This window comes from Erpetoichthys calabaricus, chromosome 3 (genome assembly GCF_900747795.2).
Source record: "Erpetoichthys calabaricus chromosome 3, fErpCal1.3, whole genome shotgun sequence".
Lineage (NCBI taxonomy): Eukaryota > Metazoa > Chordata > Cladistia > Polypteriformes > Polypteridae > Erpetoichthys > Erpetoichthys calabaricus.
Window position 1 is genome coordinate 187589051 of NC_041396.2, and position 17647 is coordinate 187606697.

Sequence of the window (17647 nt, forward strand, 5' to 3'; positions counted from 1 at the left end):
TGAAAAGAACTAGAGCAGCTGCCCAAAGGCTTGTCATTTGATATGGAAAATCCAACCTTAAATTTGGAATCAAAGAATTGATTACTAAACGTATTTGGTATGGGGTTCGATCACAGAACCTGGCCATAATGTTAACTAGACTTTTTTTAAAATACTGGGAGAAGTGTTTTCAGTTACAAATAGGCTGGCTTTACCTGTATACTTCAGGCATGTTTTGATATATCTTGCTTGAAACATGTTACATGCATCTAATCTTGCTCAACTGGAAGAATCATAATGCATCTGCATGGAACAATGAATGCCCTCTTCCAAATTTGGCAATAATTCACTAATAAAATTTTTAAATAAATCTGCCGGGATCCTATCAGCATCCCCACTAGACCCCTATTGTCTTAATATAAGGATGTACAATACAAAGGGATTCTTTGATTAATAAAGTATCTATCTATCTATCTATCTATCTATCTATCTAATTAGCTAATTCACTAATTAGCTCTTTGCTTTGGTAAGGGTGGGGACCTTAGCGAGGTTTAAGATCCTGTAAAAAAATGGAATCAAATGCATTTGTGATGGGACTGACTTTGTTTTATTTATTGCAGTATGTCTTTAATTGTCATAAAATTGCTTTTATAATCAATAGTTTTGGAAACAAACTAATAAAAAAAACTACAGGTTCAATAAAAGTAATTTTCTGCCTATTCAAAATGGTTAATACTTAACAACTTACAACATAAAAACAAATTTAAAAAGAAAAAGACACTTCCTATACATAATGAAAACAGATTACCATGTAGTACATTTAACGTTCTGTCCGTTTGCCTTTGAAAGAAATATAAAGGATACTTGATTGGCCACAAAATCCATGTATAATATACATTATCCAGTCAGGATGCACAGTATCTTTGACTTTTCCCCAAAGTTGTTCATTCCACACATATTTTGCATAAGGTTCACTGCCGATACCAAAAACCACTAGAAAAGAATGAAATATACCAGATACCATCAATTAAGCAAACCAATATAATTCACTTTCTTACAAGTAATATAGCTTGTATTCACCAGATAAAGCATTTCAGTGCTGTTTATAACTTTTATGTTGGTATGCCACAAAATGTAAAATGATTTTAAAAATTTGATATTTGATTCTTAATAATCCAAGTGAGCTATGAACATTGGCCCACCATACCTTAAAATGTTAGTGAAATCCTATGAAGCCAAAAGGGTGTTTAATGAAGTTATGAGAGGTCAAGGGGGTAATTTTTCCTTGAAAGAAACTTGATAATCTCCAAAGTCTAGACAAGCATTCTGCTTGTTCAAACTTTTCTACAATTTCAATGAGGTCAATGTATTGTCATATTCTTGTACTATGAAAACTAAAACTCAGTCTACAGCATACTGTTGGACTTGCTTAAAACATCTAGATTAAGCAATTACATCACCTTTTCATGGAGAACACTGTAGCTTTTTAGAAGTATACAAGGATGCACATGAACTTGTATGCAAGATTTAGTGGCTGTGTTTTGTTTAATCATTTCTGACTTATCTACCAGAGTAAAATAAAGTTATTTTGTTTCTTTTAACTGCAGTGACTCTTTGAGTGGTTTGGTTAAATTATTCCTTTTACCTAGAGGTTTTCTTCACATCATCCCAGTCATCCAATTATTCTAAGAATCCTACACTCTCTTCTTCACCTCACCTCCACAATTCCCATTACTCTGTACTGTTGATCCCAGGTATTTAAACTCCTCCACCTTCACCAACTCTACTTCTTGTATCCTCACCACTCCTCTGATCTCCCTCTCATTTACATACATGTCTGTCTTGTTCCTACTGACTGACTTTCTTTCCTCTCAAAAGCATATCTCCACCTCTGCAGGTTCTCCTCAACCTGCTCCCTACTCTCGCTACAGATCACAATATCATCAGCAAACATCATAGACCACAGGGACTCCTGTCTAATCTTGTCTGTCAACCTGTCCATCACCATTGCAAATAAGAAAGGCCAATCCCTGATTTAATCCCATCTCCAACTTGAATACATCCATCACTCCTACAGCAGACCTCGCCACTGTCACACTTTCCTCGTACATATCCTGTACAACTCTTACATACTTCTCCGCCACTTCCGACTTCCTCAAACAATATTACAACTACTCTCTAGGTGCGCTGTCATATGCTTCTGGCCTTCTCTATACTTCACCATCAACACCCTCAGAGTAAAAATCGAATCTGTAGTGCTCTTTCCTGGCATGAACCCATACTGTTGCTCACTAATCATTATCTCACTTCTTAAACTAGCTTCCACTACTCTTTCCCATAACTTTATGCTGTGGCTCATCAGTTTTAACCCTCTATAGTAACTGTACACTTCTCCACTCCTCAGGCGTCCACTCATTTTCCAATATTGCATTAAACAATGTTAAAAACTCCACTGCCATCTCTCCTAAACACCTCCATGCTTCCACAGGTATGTCATCTGAACCAACGGCTTTTCCATTCTTCATCCTTTAAATACCTGTCTTTTCTTCCTCCTTGCTAATCCGTTGCACTTCCTGATTCTCTAAATCAGCCAACCCTCTCTTTCTTTCATTCTTTTCATTCATCAGCCTCTCTAAGTACTCTTTCCATCTGCTCAACACACTCTCCTCGCTTGTGAGTACGTTTCCATCTTTATCCTTTATCACCCTAACCATCTTTCCCAGCTCGGTCCTTCTGTCTAGCCAATCGGTACAGGTCCTTTTCTCCCACTTCAGTGTCCAACCTCTCATACAGCTCATCATACGCCTTTTCTTTAGCCTTCCCCACCTCTCTTTTCACCTTACGCCTCATCTCCTTGTACTGCTGGCTATATATCTCTCTGACTATCTCATTTCTTCTTCGCCAAACTCTTCCTCTGTATATTCTCTGATACTCCCCAATCTACCACCAGGTTTCCTTTTCCTCCTTCCTCTATCCAGATGTCACATCAAACACTCTTCTTGCTGTCACCCTTACTACTTCTGCTGTAGTTGCCCAGCTGTCTGGAAATTCTTTTCTGCCTCTCAGTGCCTGTCTTACCTCCTCGCTGAACTCCCCCTTACAGTCTTCCTTTTTCAACTTCCACCATTTGATCCTTGGTTCTGTCCTCATTCTCCTCCTCTTCTTGATCTCCAATCTTACGCTACCTAACTTCGCTTTCCACTGCCACCACTAAAGCTGATCCTCCTGCAGTGGATATAATCCACCTGTGTGCATCTTCCTCCACTTTTGTATGTCACCCTATTTTCCTCCCTCTTCTTAAAATACGTATTCACCACAGCCATGCCCATCCTTTTTTCAAAATCCACTATCATCTGAACTGTATTCCTCTACTTAACATCATACATACCCATCACTTCCTCATCTCCTTAACCCGGGCCTCAACCGATCCAGTATGGAAATCTGTATTGTGTCTGCAAATTGATCTGGCAAAATTTTACACAGGATGCCCTTCCTGATGTAACCCTCCCTATTTATCAGGGCTTGGGACCAGCATAAGGAAACCCCCTGGACCCAGCCACAGAGGATAAATACTGGGGCATATATTAGTATTTCTCAAAATGGGTTCAAGACAATGATCCCTTTGAACTGAATAGTGCATTAAACCCTGAATGCATTAATAAATATATTGCTTCTTAGTACCCCCATAGCTATGCTGCTTTCAACGAATTTCAATGAATAACAAGTAGTAGTAGAATTTCAGTGAATATGTAGGTCACACAGAAGGCACTATATTAACATACTTAGAGTACTTGTAACATTTTTTAATAAAGTAAAGTAGATGACTCTTTGATAAAACTTTCTAAAATGTACTCATTGTAAAGGTTTCAGACAGCATTGGTTGATCATGGAGGAGTTTTGTGGTTGGAGGAATGAATAAGAACAATTTTGTTGTTGCTCAATAAAATAAATGAAGAAAAAAAAAAAAAACACGAGAAAATGATCAAAATCTTTTCAGTAAAATGGACCTAAATTGCTCTATACATTTTAATGTAAAGTTTTCAATTTTAACTTCTGTCAGACAGTGGTTTCTTAGTGGTTTGCTTTGCATTACGTGACAATATAACATTCTGAGAATGGTCATTATACAAAATAATGTTTCAGCAGAAGAGAAGAACCAACAGTGGTAAAATGCAGTTTCTTGTAATGAATAAATATCCCGTCTGGTTGTGTAATCCAATGTGGATTATCTTCTCAAAGTGTTTTTACATTTTGAAATAACTTATTATTCCTAATTTTGACACACCCGAATAAAACGTGTGAAGCAAGTGATGCAACATTTTGAAAAAAATGTTACATTAACTAAATAAATTTTGGTTTGAGATATTCCTTAAATGTATACCAGCAGCACTAGACACTAAGCAAAATAACAAGCAAGGATGGGGATTGCATCATTGCAGATCATAACCTCACAAATCAACCTAACTTGCATGTGTTTGGGATGTGTGAAAACTCTTACAGGTAGAGGCCAGCCTGAAATACAGTATATACCCAATCTCCGGAAGCTATGAATCTACACTCTGAACTAGAAAGTCACCTATGCTTTTATTCTTTTCACTTTAGCATTATTAAGTGTTTAAAAGATAAGTGTACATTAAAGTACAGACTTATCTTTTTATTGTTTAAAATTACTACAAGAAGCTTTCCACTTGTATTATTTGCTTTTATTCAGTGGGCATCATTACAACATAACATTCTAAATCCTGCTTATTCCAGTTCAGTGTCATAGAAGGCCACAGCTGTTTTCACTTTGACATTAAAGAATATTTTTTTGCTAACCTATGTCAAATGAATTCCACTGTGATTCATTGTAATATAACAAAATGTTAAGAGTTCCAAAAGCAGTGAATATTTTTTATAGGAACTGTACTCTGTAAAAGAAATTGCCAAAAAAAGAAAGAAAACTAACAATGTGAAAAAGCAATAAATTGCACCTTGCCTGCTGTTTATTCTAAATGAGACACACTCAGCAATAATGGTCTCTAACTCAGGTAACTATTTTAGTCATTAAAAATTTTTATAAAAAAAAGTGGACAAAAAATAAATAAATCCAGTAAAATTGTAATAGAGTAATCCATACCTTGTGTTGGAAGTCCTTCATCTTCAAAGATATCAAAGCTATCCTGACGATTCTGGGTTAAGATCTCCTCAGATTTCAGATCGCAGGGAGTCTTTAAAATACTGAGGTTATACTGCAGAGAATGGCTTAAATCGTAGCTATAACTGAAAGTAATAAAAAATAAGCAGAATAAAAAATAATTTATTATGAAGAAACTTTTCCATTAAGGCAGAAGTGAGGGTATCCACCCAAAGCACAGGTACAGGGGAGCCTAGGAGGACCCAGTCTCCTCCATTCAGAAGATTAGCACACCTAAATAGTGAGATATTATTTTGCCCCTGCTTAAATGATGAGATACTGTGGTCAATATTTAGTGAATACAGAATGTCCATAGGTGAATAATTCTTGAAAGTATTGCTGAAGTCATGGTATTTGTATCACTGTCTTAAACGAACTCTTCATTAACCCCTTCTTTTTATAGTAGTTTGATTTCAATACTTTAGACTAACTTATGTCACACTCACCAGTGGCCACATACTGAATTATATTCTGATAAACAGAAAAACCACAATCAACGACAAAACAAAGCATAATTATAACAAATTCTTCATAAAGAAACCTAAATTTGGTGAAGAAAGCCTTACCAATTATCTCAATGCTAAAATACTAGCAACACTGGAAAATCAATGTGAATCTGCAGAAAATGCAGTTAGTTCAACTCTTCAGTCACATGCAAGTTGCACAACAAGCCACTCAACCAAAGCTGGTAAAATTTCCAGTTACCACAGTACTCATAAAATCCCTCAGTTTTATCTTGTGCTGGTACACTAAGTTTAACAGAACAGAACGTAGCAAGTTTAGACATGCAGTTTTCGTAAAATGTGCAAACATCCCAACACTCCAAGTTACACAGTGGTGAGCAAGACATATTCGTGATACATGGGCTCAGAGATTAAAAACATCTCTTCCGAGCCTATTTTAAGCACCAGGTTAGTAAACAGCACATAAATGCACAAGCAAGATTTGATGCTCTCAGGCAGGTGTATAAAAATCAAGGCAAATGCACAAGTTTAAATCAAATAAACAGATGTAGCCCTATGCTCATATAATATTCCCCTTAATAGTGTTTACTGGTTCCCTGGAAAAGAAAAATGATTATTATTTAGTTATGTCAGTGTTTCTGTAATGTGATTGAGTGGGCGAGAGGACAGGCGGGGCTCGTACTAGATAAGAGAACAGAATGACTACACTGAGACTTTATAAAAAAAAAAAATAAAAAAATTTGAGTTTTATGTTGATGCAGAGGCTTTTGAGCTCCAGGTATTGTACACGCGAGAACCTGTTGGACGTGAAGACAGGAAGAAGCCATCGTTGAAGAAGTGGTGTAGTTGAGATTAGCATCACAGGCGAACTAGCTGAGTTAGCCTGCAAAGAGGCACGGGATACTTTGGATAGCGCTCCAGGTGACCAAGGGAAAGCCTGGCAGCTCCTCTGGCAACAAGGAAAAACTGCAAGTTTCACCTCATTTGGACGAACTAGCTCCTTTTTGCTTGCAGCGTTTTGCTGTGAGTCTGCCTGCAGGACGACTCTATTATTTTTCCACAGCATGGAAGTGCTGTGTTTGGACAATGGACACTGATATTCACTCCACTTATTTGTGAGTACTGTGACCTTTAATGTTGGCTCGTTAGAGTGAACAGGGCTTAACGTTTTTGGCCACCACATTCCCGAGCGTCGACCAGGCCTGCAACGAGGGGGGTTTGTGTTAATATTTTTATTTTGGTGGCCGCTGTCTTGTGTGTGTGGAGCCCCTAAAGTTGTTAAGATAAAGTGAGGTTTCAGTAATTAAGTCTGCTCATATTATAGATTTGGTTATTTTGTTTTCTTTAACAGTGAGATGTTTTAAGTGCTGGTAAAAGCAAAGAGTTAAAAGTACATTTGTAAGGTTTAAGTACACTGCCTGAACCTATAGGTATTTGTAGTGAAGGGTAAATATACTGCAATTTGTGTGAGTTTTCTTATTTCTGTAATCTATAATTTGTGGGCATTTTGATTGAACTTAACTATAGTTTTTTAAATATATAGATATTTTTTCCAATTTAGTCAATAAATTGTGTTATATTTTGGGAACATATTTGTATTGTGAACTGTGTTACAAGTTATTAATTGTGAAACAGCTGGCAGCTTATTACTGGGGTATAGGTATTAGTAAGGGGATTCTAATTTATCCTCTAAAACCATGTATTTAAAATTAAAGGGGTTTTCATAAATCAGCTTAGGGAAATAGAGTTTATGAATTTAGGGTGCTATCTTATGGCTAAAGGGTAAACAAAGCACTACACAGACATAATGCGAATGTATTTTTACCGAAAGTAACTATTAAAGTGGTTCTTGACATCGTAATATTCTGCATGGGCACAAAGAAACTGAGGAGGCAGTAAACTAAGGTAGTTTTTGGAATTGTTTATACAATATTACTGCCTAAGTGTAATCCTGAAATTAAGAATCATCTTACAAATTGTCAAAACATGCAAAAATAAATGAGCTGCAATATACAAAACAACTGCCCAAGTCTGGTTCTTCCTTAACCCAACAAAAATATGATTTGCAAGTTTGTACTAATACCTATTATGTTATTATTGCTGATGAATGTAAAGATGTTTTAAAAAGAGAGCTTGTGGTTCTGTCTGTATACATTCAGGCAGGCAGTGTGGCATAGTGGTTAAGGGATTGGACATAAAACCCTGAGGTTTTGGATTTAAGCCAGTGAGAAAGGGCTTCTGGACTCATCTCCCACAATTCCCAATGAAAACTCAGCTGCACATGCACTAGAACAGCTCTCCCCAGATTCACAAAGCCTGGACCGAAACTCACAAAGATTCTCCTGAAGACAAACGAGCCGCGCCAAAGGCCGAATCAACCTCCAGGGATTGCAGGAATTATTAAAGCCGCTGATGATGCTTCAATCTGTCTTAATTATCTTGAACTCTTTGGTAAACAGTATAGAACACATCATCAAAGCACAGCTGGAGGCACTTAATAATCATATAAGGCTTTCAGACTTTGGATCACAGTCTACAGAGAATTTGGCCTTACAGGTAAGCATTTTCGGTATGCTACAGCATAAGGGAACTCAATGTGAACTGATCCCCAACTCCAGTAACTGGAATCAAATAGCACTCGTTACAACTATAAAAAAAAGAGCTCCTCATAGTCGGGCCTTGGATTAGCGAGGCTGTTACCCAGATCACTGAGGACCACATGGGGAGAGAAAGAGGGACACTGTTGAAAGGGACCCCAGACGACGTGAGTGCATGTCAAGTAGCACGTGCTCCTACAAAACAAGAGAAGGGTTGGGGAAAACATAACCCCAGTATGATAAAGGCCACACAGATGGTGAAGAGCCCCTTTTTAATCAAGAGGGTCCAAAACCATTCAAAGGACACATAAGAAAAAAATGGGTTGTCAGTCAAATTTAAAAGATTCGCTCAACAAACCAGAGGTGACCAATTGGAAGACTCTACTGAGGTCACATGACTTTATTTTCCCACGTCAAAGGACAAATGGTAAGAGAGGGGGGTGATGGAAGACAAAATAGCAGCATATTCTAACCGGTTTCCCCTCCATTTCAAAAGACACAGAGGACAGTGTTTCAAGTGCCAAGGATCGGGACATCACTGGAGACACTATCCATCACAACAACCCACTGGGAAGAAACCACCTTGAGAACAGGAGTGGCTATCAAACCAACTGGAGACATATTGGTGGCCGCTAAGTGTGGCAAATAACTGAGTTTCCTTTTAGCAGGTGTTGGCCGATGCTCAACCTCCTCTGCAACATTCTTATCCCTTTGTGGGACTGGACGCGAGAAGATATGTGGGTCCCCAGGAGGAAGAACAGGCATCCTGGCCAGGATGGCATGGGAAATGGAAACGCAACTCTGTTGGGGTCTTTAGGGTCCGACAGAGGGTGCTTTCGGGAGAGGACTGCCCTGGTTTGCATGACCCAGAAGTGCTCCGGGTGACTGTGACAAGAGAACGGAAGCATTTCCAGGTCGGCTTAAAAGAAAGCCTGCTGCCTCATTTGGAATCGGGAGTCAGTGGGCCACACTCTTGGAGGAGAAAGAAGGATTGTGCTTCGTGTGTTTTTTCATTGTTATTCTTGTAAAGAAGGTGTTAGGGCTCAATAAAACCTTTTATTGGAGCACAAGTGTGTCTGGGGAGTTAGTGTGTCTGTAGTCTGGGGTTCAGTGATGCCCCCTTGTGGCTACACTATTTGAACAGGCATTCTCAAAAACACAAGGTTGTTATAATAATAATCAATACAAACAAAAAAAGTTAAAAAATGCTTACCTAAAATAGAAGTTGCTAGAGAGATCAACATTTTGGAAAATTCTCACATATCTACCAAAAATAAAAATATTTCAAAACATTTTTATCACAAGACTGTCATAATCAAAAATATAATTTACTTTTATCCCAAAGGTATCGAAACTGGTATAAGTTTCATCTTGAATAAAGCAGGCTTTTAAGTATATTTTTTATATAAAAATGGTATTTAAGCAAAGCAATGCACATACATTCAACAAATTAAACCAAATAATCAAATAAAGACAATGCCTAAAAATGTTGCCCAACTACAGTACCTTGCTTCATCAGGGTGTGTGATTCTGACAGAATCATTTGGAATGTAGATCATATTTGTGTCTTCTATTTTGTAGATAGAATGTCCACCTATGTCTGCCACTTTCCTTTGTTTTGTAATCAACACAATATAGTAACCCTCTAAAAAACGAACAAAACCTGTAATGAAAACAAACAAAAATCCGTCAATTAACAAAAAGTTAAAAATATTCTTGTTCATTCAAGAGGGCAAAACCTGTAGATACTGCAAACACTGCAAGCACCAAATAAATATTAAGACACATTATGAAAAACATTATAAATTTAATGTAAACTTGCACTACAGTTATAATATTGCACAACCTGCGCCACTTTATAAAGCGTGTATGATGACGATATCATTTTTAAGATGAAATGCAGCAAAATATGTTGATTATAGTATACAGATAAAACTTTAACTTCATTTAAATAATCTGTGTTGTTAGTAATTAAACATGAGAGGACACAGTGCCGCAGCGCTAGCTAGTTCACGGATTGCTCCTGCCTTGCGCTGTATTCTTGCTGGTGCTGATGTGACACTGGAAGGATAGACGGATAGAATAATTAAACATGTACTACAAAGATATTTCAATGTTCCTTAAAAGTTTTTAAGAATCGGCGTTCTAAGCTTACAGATGGCTTCACGTCTATTACAGAGCTGATTGTGTGCCGATTGGGTATTTGGAGAAAGAAAAGTAAGGACAGGAATTGGAGGTTAGTATGTTTGAAAGAGACAGTACTTCTGTAATAAATTATTTCAACAAAGGTCGCACATGGCGCAGCAAGCCTCTTGCGTGAGATATGAACAATCACTGCGCCACCGTGTTCCCATGTTTAATAACATGCTTTCATTCCTATCATCATGAAAAAGATATCACGTATACATCTCAGTATTTTAATTATTCAGAGAGCTGTAATATCACAAATGTAATGGATTCTGTGTCCTGTTGGAGAAAGGGAAAGAACGGAAGCACGTCGTGATTCACACACATAGAAGATCAAACAGAGAACAAAGCATTTAATGTGCTACTTTAGTTATGATGGGATTTGAGAAACTAGTAAAATAAACGATTTTAAGATGAAGTTTATGATGTTCTACTTTAATGACAAAATAAACGTGATTAAAGTGGAAATTGAGATTAAAGTTGACATTTCGTGCTTTTTTCCCCACTGTGTGCCTATTTTTTTTCTCTGTATCCTAATAAGCTTTCATATGACACTCAGACGGTGGGCTACGACTCGCCACCCTCCATCGGCAGCGCGCAGCTCCTGTCAGAGAATCTCGGTGTGTAGACAGAGATCGGGGCTGCTTGTCTTTCTGTGAAATGGAAGATTCAGATGCTGGACGCTTAGACATTTCTACTTGTTGCTCTGAGACCATGCCCTTTGGGCTGTTTTTACTGCAGTCTGTCTGTAAAATGGAAAGCTGTTGGACTTAGATAAAAAAAGCAAAGTGGTAGAGAGATATTTTATTTTCGTGTTAATATTAAAATCACAGGTAGAATCGAAGAAGATGAGCCGCTTTTTTATATAGCACTTTCAGAAGTGGTGGGGCCAGCCAACAGGTGCTGCCTGACCGAGGGCATGTTGGAACATGTTCTCGGGATGCCCCTGGACACATTTGGGCTTGCCTTCGGGAGGTGGGGGTTGGAATGTGGTTGGGGTGGTGATGGTGGGTTCAAGGTGGAGGCAGATATCCATCAAAATGCCTTTGACAGAAAGGACCTCCGAGCAGGTGAAGGGGGGTAATGGTGGGCTCATGGAACGGCTCTTGACAGAAAGGACATCCAAGCAGGTGAAGGGGGGGGGGGGGTAAATGGTGGGCTCAAGGAAGGGGCAGATATCCATCAAACGGCTCTTGACAGAAAGGACATCCGAGCAGGTGAAGGGGGGGTAATGGTGGGCTCAAGGAAGGGGCAGATATCCATCAAACGGCTCTTGACAGAAAGGACATCCGAGCAGGTGAAGGGGGGTAATGGTGGGCTGAAGGAAGGGGCAGATATCCATCAAAAAGCCCTTGACAGAAAGGAGATCCGAGCAGGTGAAGGGGGTTTCAAGGAGGGGACCGGATGTGCGTCACCAATCCACCGACAGGGGGCGGTATGCATCATTCAAATCCACCAATCAGAGGAAAGGGGCGGGGACCGGACGTGCGTCACCGAAGGGGTGGGCGGGGACCGGACGTGCGTCACCGAAGGGGGCGGGGCTTACGTTCATCAATCATTTTTGACAGAAAGTGTTCTGGCAGTCAGCCAAAAGGGGCGGGGCTTAAGATCATCAATCATTTTTGACAGAAAGTGTTCTGGCAGTCAGCCAAAAGGGGCGGGGCTTAAAGGTCATTAATCATTTTGATTGACAGTTTGACAGAAGGTCCATGACTAATACTACTTGCTCTTCATACTCTCATGGATGCAGATGCCCTAATTATAACCGGCAAAGCATGTATGAACAAAAGATGAGCTTCATGTTAACAAGCAAATAGCTTGCCTCCTCACCAAACACCTTGTTGCCACTCAGCTCTGCAGCAGCATGCACCCACGCAAACAGAGCCCAAGCCACAATGTTTTTATTTGAACCCCTTATAGCACTAGTTATTTATGTGTCAGTGTGTTTACAACAAACCCCAGAGGTGTCCTTCTTCATGAATTAAGTGTGATCCACTGGCCTGAAATTGAATCCTGCAAGATGACCGTCGCATCACAGTACTGAGTGCCTCAGTCGTGATAAAAGCTTTTCCTCCTTGGTGAATTGAGCACAATCATCAGAGCAGAGGTTGGGGAGGTCGTGCAGGATTGGCCAAGATCCACCTCTGATGCTGCCACTGACGCGCTGGGGTTGGAGGGACAGGATTGACCACAACAGCCCACAGGTTGGGAAATCTTTCATTAAGGGTTTTTTTTTGCATTTAACCTAAATTATATATCAAAAACTAAATGGCCATTATTCTTCTTATGAGCTGCAATTAGCTGTGCAGTAGCAAGTACAACACTCCAAATTTTTTAAAAGTTCTTATATGATTAAACATTTTGTTTATGTTAATATCAACACAAAAAAATTACAGTTTAGGAATGTCTTTTCAAAAAACTGAATTTTACAATAAATAACCAAGAGATTTTATGATGCTCAACACTTCAATTTTCTTTTGTCCTCTATTCTGTCAACTATCAGGTTTAGATGTAATTTCCCATACCATTGCAAAGTTATGCTGTTTGGCACATGGTTTTCCCATTTCTGGCAACATTGTGTACCTTTTTTGAAGCATTTAGTGTCTTGCACATTAACAGTCTCTCAAAACAGTTATTGTAGTTGCAAATATATACATACACAAAAACTATATATTACTCTGAAACAACAACTAAACAATTTGTAACTATGTATAATAATGTACCCGTCCAAACCTTTACTTTTAAAATTATTTTTCATAGCAGCCACTAGACACAGAAATATCTTACATTTTGAGTTGGGAGTTGTATATAAAAGAGCATAACTATAATGTTACAGCAGTAACAGAAACCTGGATAAATAACAAAGATGGGGATGAGTATAACAGACGGATACACATTTTTTAGGAAGGACAGACTGAACAGAAAAGTAGGTGGGGCTGCTGTTTATGTCAAACAGAATTTAAATGCAAGTCCTCTTTCAGTTGGACTATGAGCCCCATCTTAGGGAGGACATGTGGCTTCGCCTGAAAAGTCTTAGTGAAAAAAGGTCTTATTTTTAGGAGTGTGTTATAGACTGCCCAATGCAGACAATAATTTCAATGCACACCTTTTTAGTAATATTAAAAAGGCCAAGTTTACAGACGGATTATTTGAGTTTTTAGAAGTAATCAGTTACTGTTTTTTAACACAGCATGTTAAAGTACCAACATGAGGTGAAGCCTGTCTCGATTTGGTATTTTGTAATAATCAGCATAGAATTGAGGATGTAGACGTGATTGAACTACTAAGTTCAAATGAACATAATATAATTCTCTGTGTTGGAAGAGTGCAGATGCAATGACTAAAACTGTTAATTTTAATTTTGGCAGGGCAAATTTTGAGCAGATGCCTTAAGGATGATAGACTGGGATAAGCTTTTAAGAATGGAGACAGTTGAGGAGCAGTGCGATAGGTTTAAAAATGTATCACATGTAATGCAGGACAGAACCATACCTACACTTGGAATTGGGAGGAAAGTAAAAAAAACAAAAAACTCTGCAGTAGGTTAATAAAGAGTTAAAAAAAGAAGCTGCAAAGGAAAAAATAACTGTACAAGGTGATTAAGACTAATAACTGCAATGTGAATTGTAGGATGTATGAGAACATGTGGGCAACCATCAAGAAGGATATCAGGGTGGCTAAAAGACAGTTAAAGAGGAATATAGTAGACTAGGGGGCTCTGCCCCCCTGCTCATGGTTCTCCCCCACCCCTGGGTTTGGTTTACCGGATATACAATTTAAAGAGATTGTTATTTTCATGGGAATTGTTACATGTGCATTATTTTCACTTTTACTTTAAAACTTTTGTAAAAACAATACTGTACTTGTCCTTTATTTCCGGCCCCAGGCGTGGTTAAATCTCTTTCTCACAGGACGTATAACGCTGCTCGCGTTGTGAAGAGGGGGTGGCTGAACACACGCTAAGGAGAAGCAGTTGGATCATCTGCTGGCTTGCTGCTGCTGGTGCTGGCTCGCTGCGTATTCTGCTTGTCACGCTGCGTGTTGATCATTTAAAAGCCTGTACAGCAGCTGCCCTTTGCCACTTCACATCTCGGCCGGCTTGCATTGTAAAGGGGGTGGGGCAGCTGCTTAACACAAGCTAAAAAGAAGTGGTCGGATCATCTGCTGGCAAGCTGCGTATTCTGCTTGTCTCACTGCGCGTCGATTATTTAAAAGCCTGTACAGCAGCTGTCCTTTTGCCAATTCACATCTCTGCCACTCGCGTTGTGAATGGGGGGAGGGGGGCTGGGGGGTTTGGCTGAACGCATGCTAAGGAGAAGCGGTCGGATCATCTGCTGGCTTGTTGCTGCTGGCGAGCTGCATGTTCTGCTTGTCGATTGTCATTGTTTTAAGAGCTGGGAGCACATGAAGTGTGTCTGCCAAAAGCATTGCAACAACTGCTAGGTTAGATGTCCATGAACTTGTTTTAAACGTTGTCTCACGTGAAGTTAAAGTGTCTCTTGCGGGACGTCAAAGTGTCTTCTGAGAAGATCATGTCTAGTCTGCCTCCCAAGATTTTTTTTTTTTATAATAGAGAGATAAGGTGAAAGATAACACAAAGAGCTTTTTTCATATTTTAGTAGGAAAAGAACAGTCAAGGAGGAGGTGAAGTGCATTGGGAATAGTTAATGGGTATTAAAAAAAAATACAGACAGTGAAATAGCAAATGCTCTAAACTCTCATTTTTCTGAGGTCTTCACAAGTGAGGAAATAGATAACCTTCCACTTGTAAATGGGACTGCTAAGGAGGTACTGTAGGATTTAGAGATTGTAGAGGGATAAGTTCTGCTTATAAATAATAGGCTAAAATCAAAGAAATCTCCAGGACCTGATAATATTTAACCTCGAGATCTTAAAGAGGTTAACAAGCACATATATACAGTAATGTACAGTAAACCCTTAACGGATGTTTTTAGGAAGTCACGGTTCACTGGTGAAATTCCAAATGACCGGAAAATGGCAAATACTATCCCATTATATAAAAAGGGTGACTAGGTAGATCCAAGCAACTATATGCCAGTAAGTTTAGTGTGCATCACAGGACAAGGATAAGAGCACATGATATTATTTATCTTGACTTTCAGAAAGCATTTGATAAAGTGCCACATGATAAGTTGAGCATTAAACTAAAGGAAGTGGGAGTTCAGGGTGATGTTTGTAGATGGTTGCAAAACTGGCAGGAAGCAGAGTGTTATAGGGCATGGAACCTTATCAGAAATGGCAGATGTTAAGAGTGCTGTTCCACAGGGGTCAGTGCTAGAACCACTGCTATTTTATTATATATATATATTATTATATATATATATATATATATATATATATATATATATATATATATATATATATATATATATATATATATATATATATAAATGATTTGGATAAGAATGTAAGTAACAATCTAGTTAAATTTACAGATTATACCAAGATAAGTGGATTGGCAGATAATCTAGAATCTACTGACTTGTTACAGAGAGATTTGGACAGCATATAGACTTGGGCAGATTTGTGGCAGATGAAATTTAATGTCAGTAAATGTAAAGTATTACACGTAGGAAGTAAAAATGTTAGGTTTAAATACAAAATGGGAGGTTGGAAAAATCAAAAGAACACCTTACGAGAAGGATTAAGAAGTCATAGTGGACTCTACACTATCAACTTTCAGATAGTGTTCAGAAGCCATTAAGAAGGCAAACGGAATGTTTGGTTAAATAATATGATGTGCAAAGTACAAGTCCAAGGAAGTTATGCTCAAGCTTTATAACGCACTGGCGAGGCCTCATCTGGAGTAAAGAGAGCAGACAACATGGAATCTTATGATTTATTTAAAATAAGACACCCTTAGGTACGTAAAAGTACCATTATTGTTTTTGACTGAGTTGAGGGGTTTATTGTAACATATAGAAACAACTCTGAAATATGGCAGTGTCCCACTCAAGCATAAATGGTTAACACTCACATTGTCACAGATCCCTAATGCTCCTCACCACATAATATTGTGGAAAATGTTCAAAAACAGTAAAACAACCCACTTTTTTAATTTGTCTATTTTCTTAATTAATATTTGTCTGCACCACTGATAAAATCAAAAGCTTTTCACTCTTTACTAATCTCTACGATTAACTGTAAAAAATGCAGACATGAAATCATGAAAATATAAAAACATCCAAAAATTTATAGAAACAACATCCTTTTCATTTAATACATTTTTGAATTTTACTTTATACATGACAAATGCTATCAATTGAATATATTGTTGCATTGAAAATTACTGTAGGGTTTAATTTACTTACCAACAATGCCACAGGCAGTTACAGCTTTAGACAATCCTGATGATCCTTTCTGTCCAATTTTGGTCCGGTTTCCCAAGTCTAGGCGACCCAAAAGTTCTCTTGCCTCTAGCTGGTTGTATACATGCTAAAATAAAAATATATATGAAAGATAGCTAAATTAAAACTGAAAATTGAAATTAAATAATTGCAATATTTTGTAATTATTTTATAGAAGTTTAATATAAAATATTTCTCAAACTAAGGCCTTAAAAATATTTTGTTAGCAATACAGAATAAGATTCTTTAACAGGCAGAAAAAAATATCTGAAAATTTGTAGGCTAGAAAGCTCAAAAACAATTCTGTTACAGGATTAACTGATAAATTCCATTTTCCATTTTTGTCAGCCCAACATTTTATCTATAGGTACAAAATATAAACGTTTACATTACCCTTCAAGAGTGGGGACAGCAGTCAGGGTTTATATTATATGGCCATTTAAAAATAAATTAAAAAAATATTGAAGTAATAATTACACAGAAAAATCAGCCTTTATACCTTTTTTCCACAACAATTGACAGTCTCCTACCCTGGGAATTTAATGCATTAATATGGAAAAGTTAAGATTCACATACTTTTACATACTTTTTTCTCCACACACCTCCAAAAATAAACAAACAATAAATAGTACTGGAGACTAATTAAGAATTCTAGTCCAATCAGTGCATACCATCTGAATGTGTTTTTTGTGTCTATGAGATTTTTACCTCAGGTACTCTGGGTCTTTCTTCCACAGTTCAAAAATCTGTAGGTTTGGTGGTTCTAGACTCTAAATAAACAAAGTACTGTATAATTGATTGTTGGTATGCTTATGATTATGCCCTGTAATGCACTGGCACCTTGTCCAGGATCGCTTCCTACCTTCTACCTGTACC

General features: G+C 38.0%; 1 protein-coding gene across 1 annotated transcript in view; it reads right to left on the bottom strand.

The window, feature by feature from the left end:
* fig4a (FIG4 phosphoinositide 5-phosphatase a) overlaps positions 1-17647 on the bottom strand; it is a 280104-nt gene that overhangs the window by 230001 nt on the left and 32456 nt on the right. The window contains exons 4-8 of the mRNA XM_028791311.2: positions 16736-16859; positions 9723-9879; positions 9430-9480; positions 5099-5241; positions 844-972 (exon numbers count right to left, since the gene is read on the bottom strand). Of these exons, the coding sequence (XP_028647144.2) occupies positions 844-972; positions 5099-5241; positions 9430-9480; positions 9723-9879; positions 16736-16859 (604 nt within the window). The remainder of the gene's footprint in view (positions 1-843; positions 973-5098; positions 5242-9429; positions 9481-9722; positions 9880-16735; positions 16860-17647) is intronic.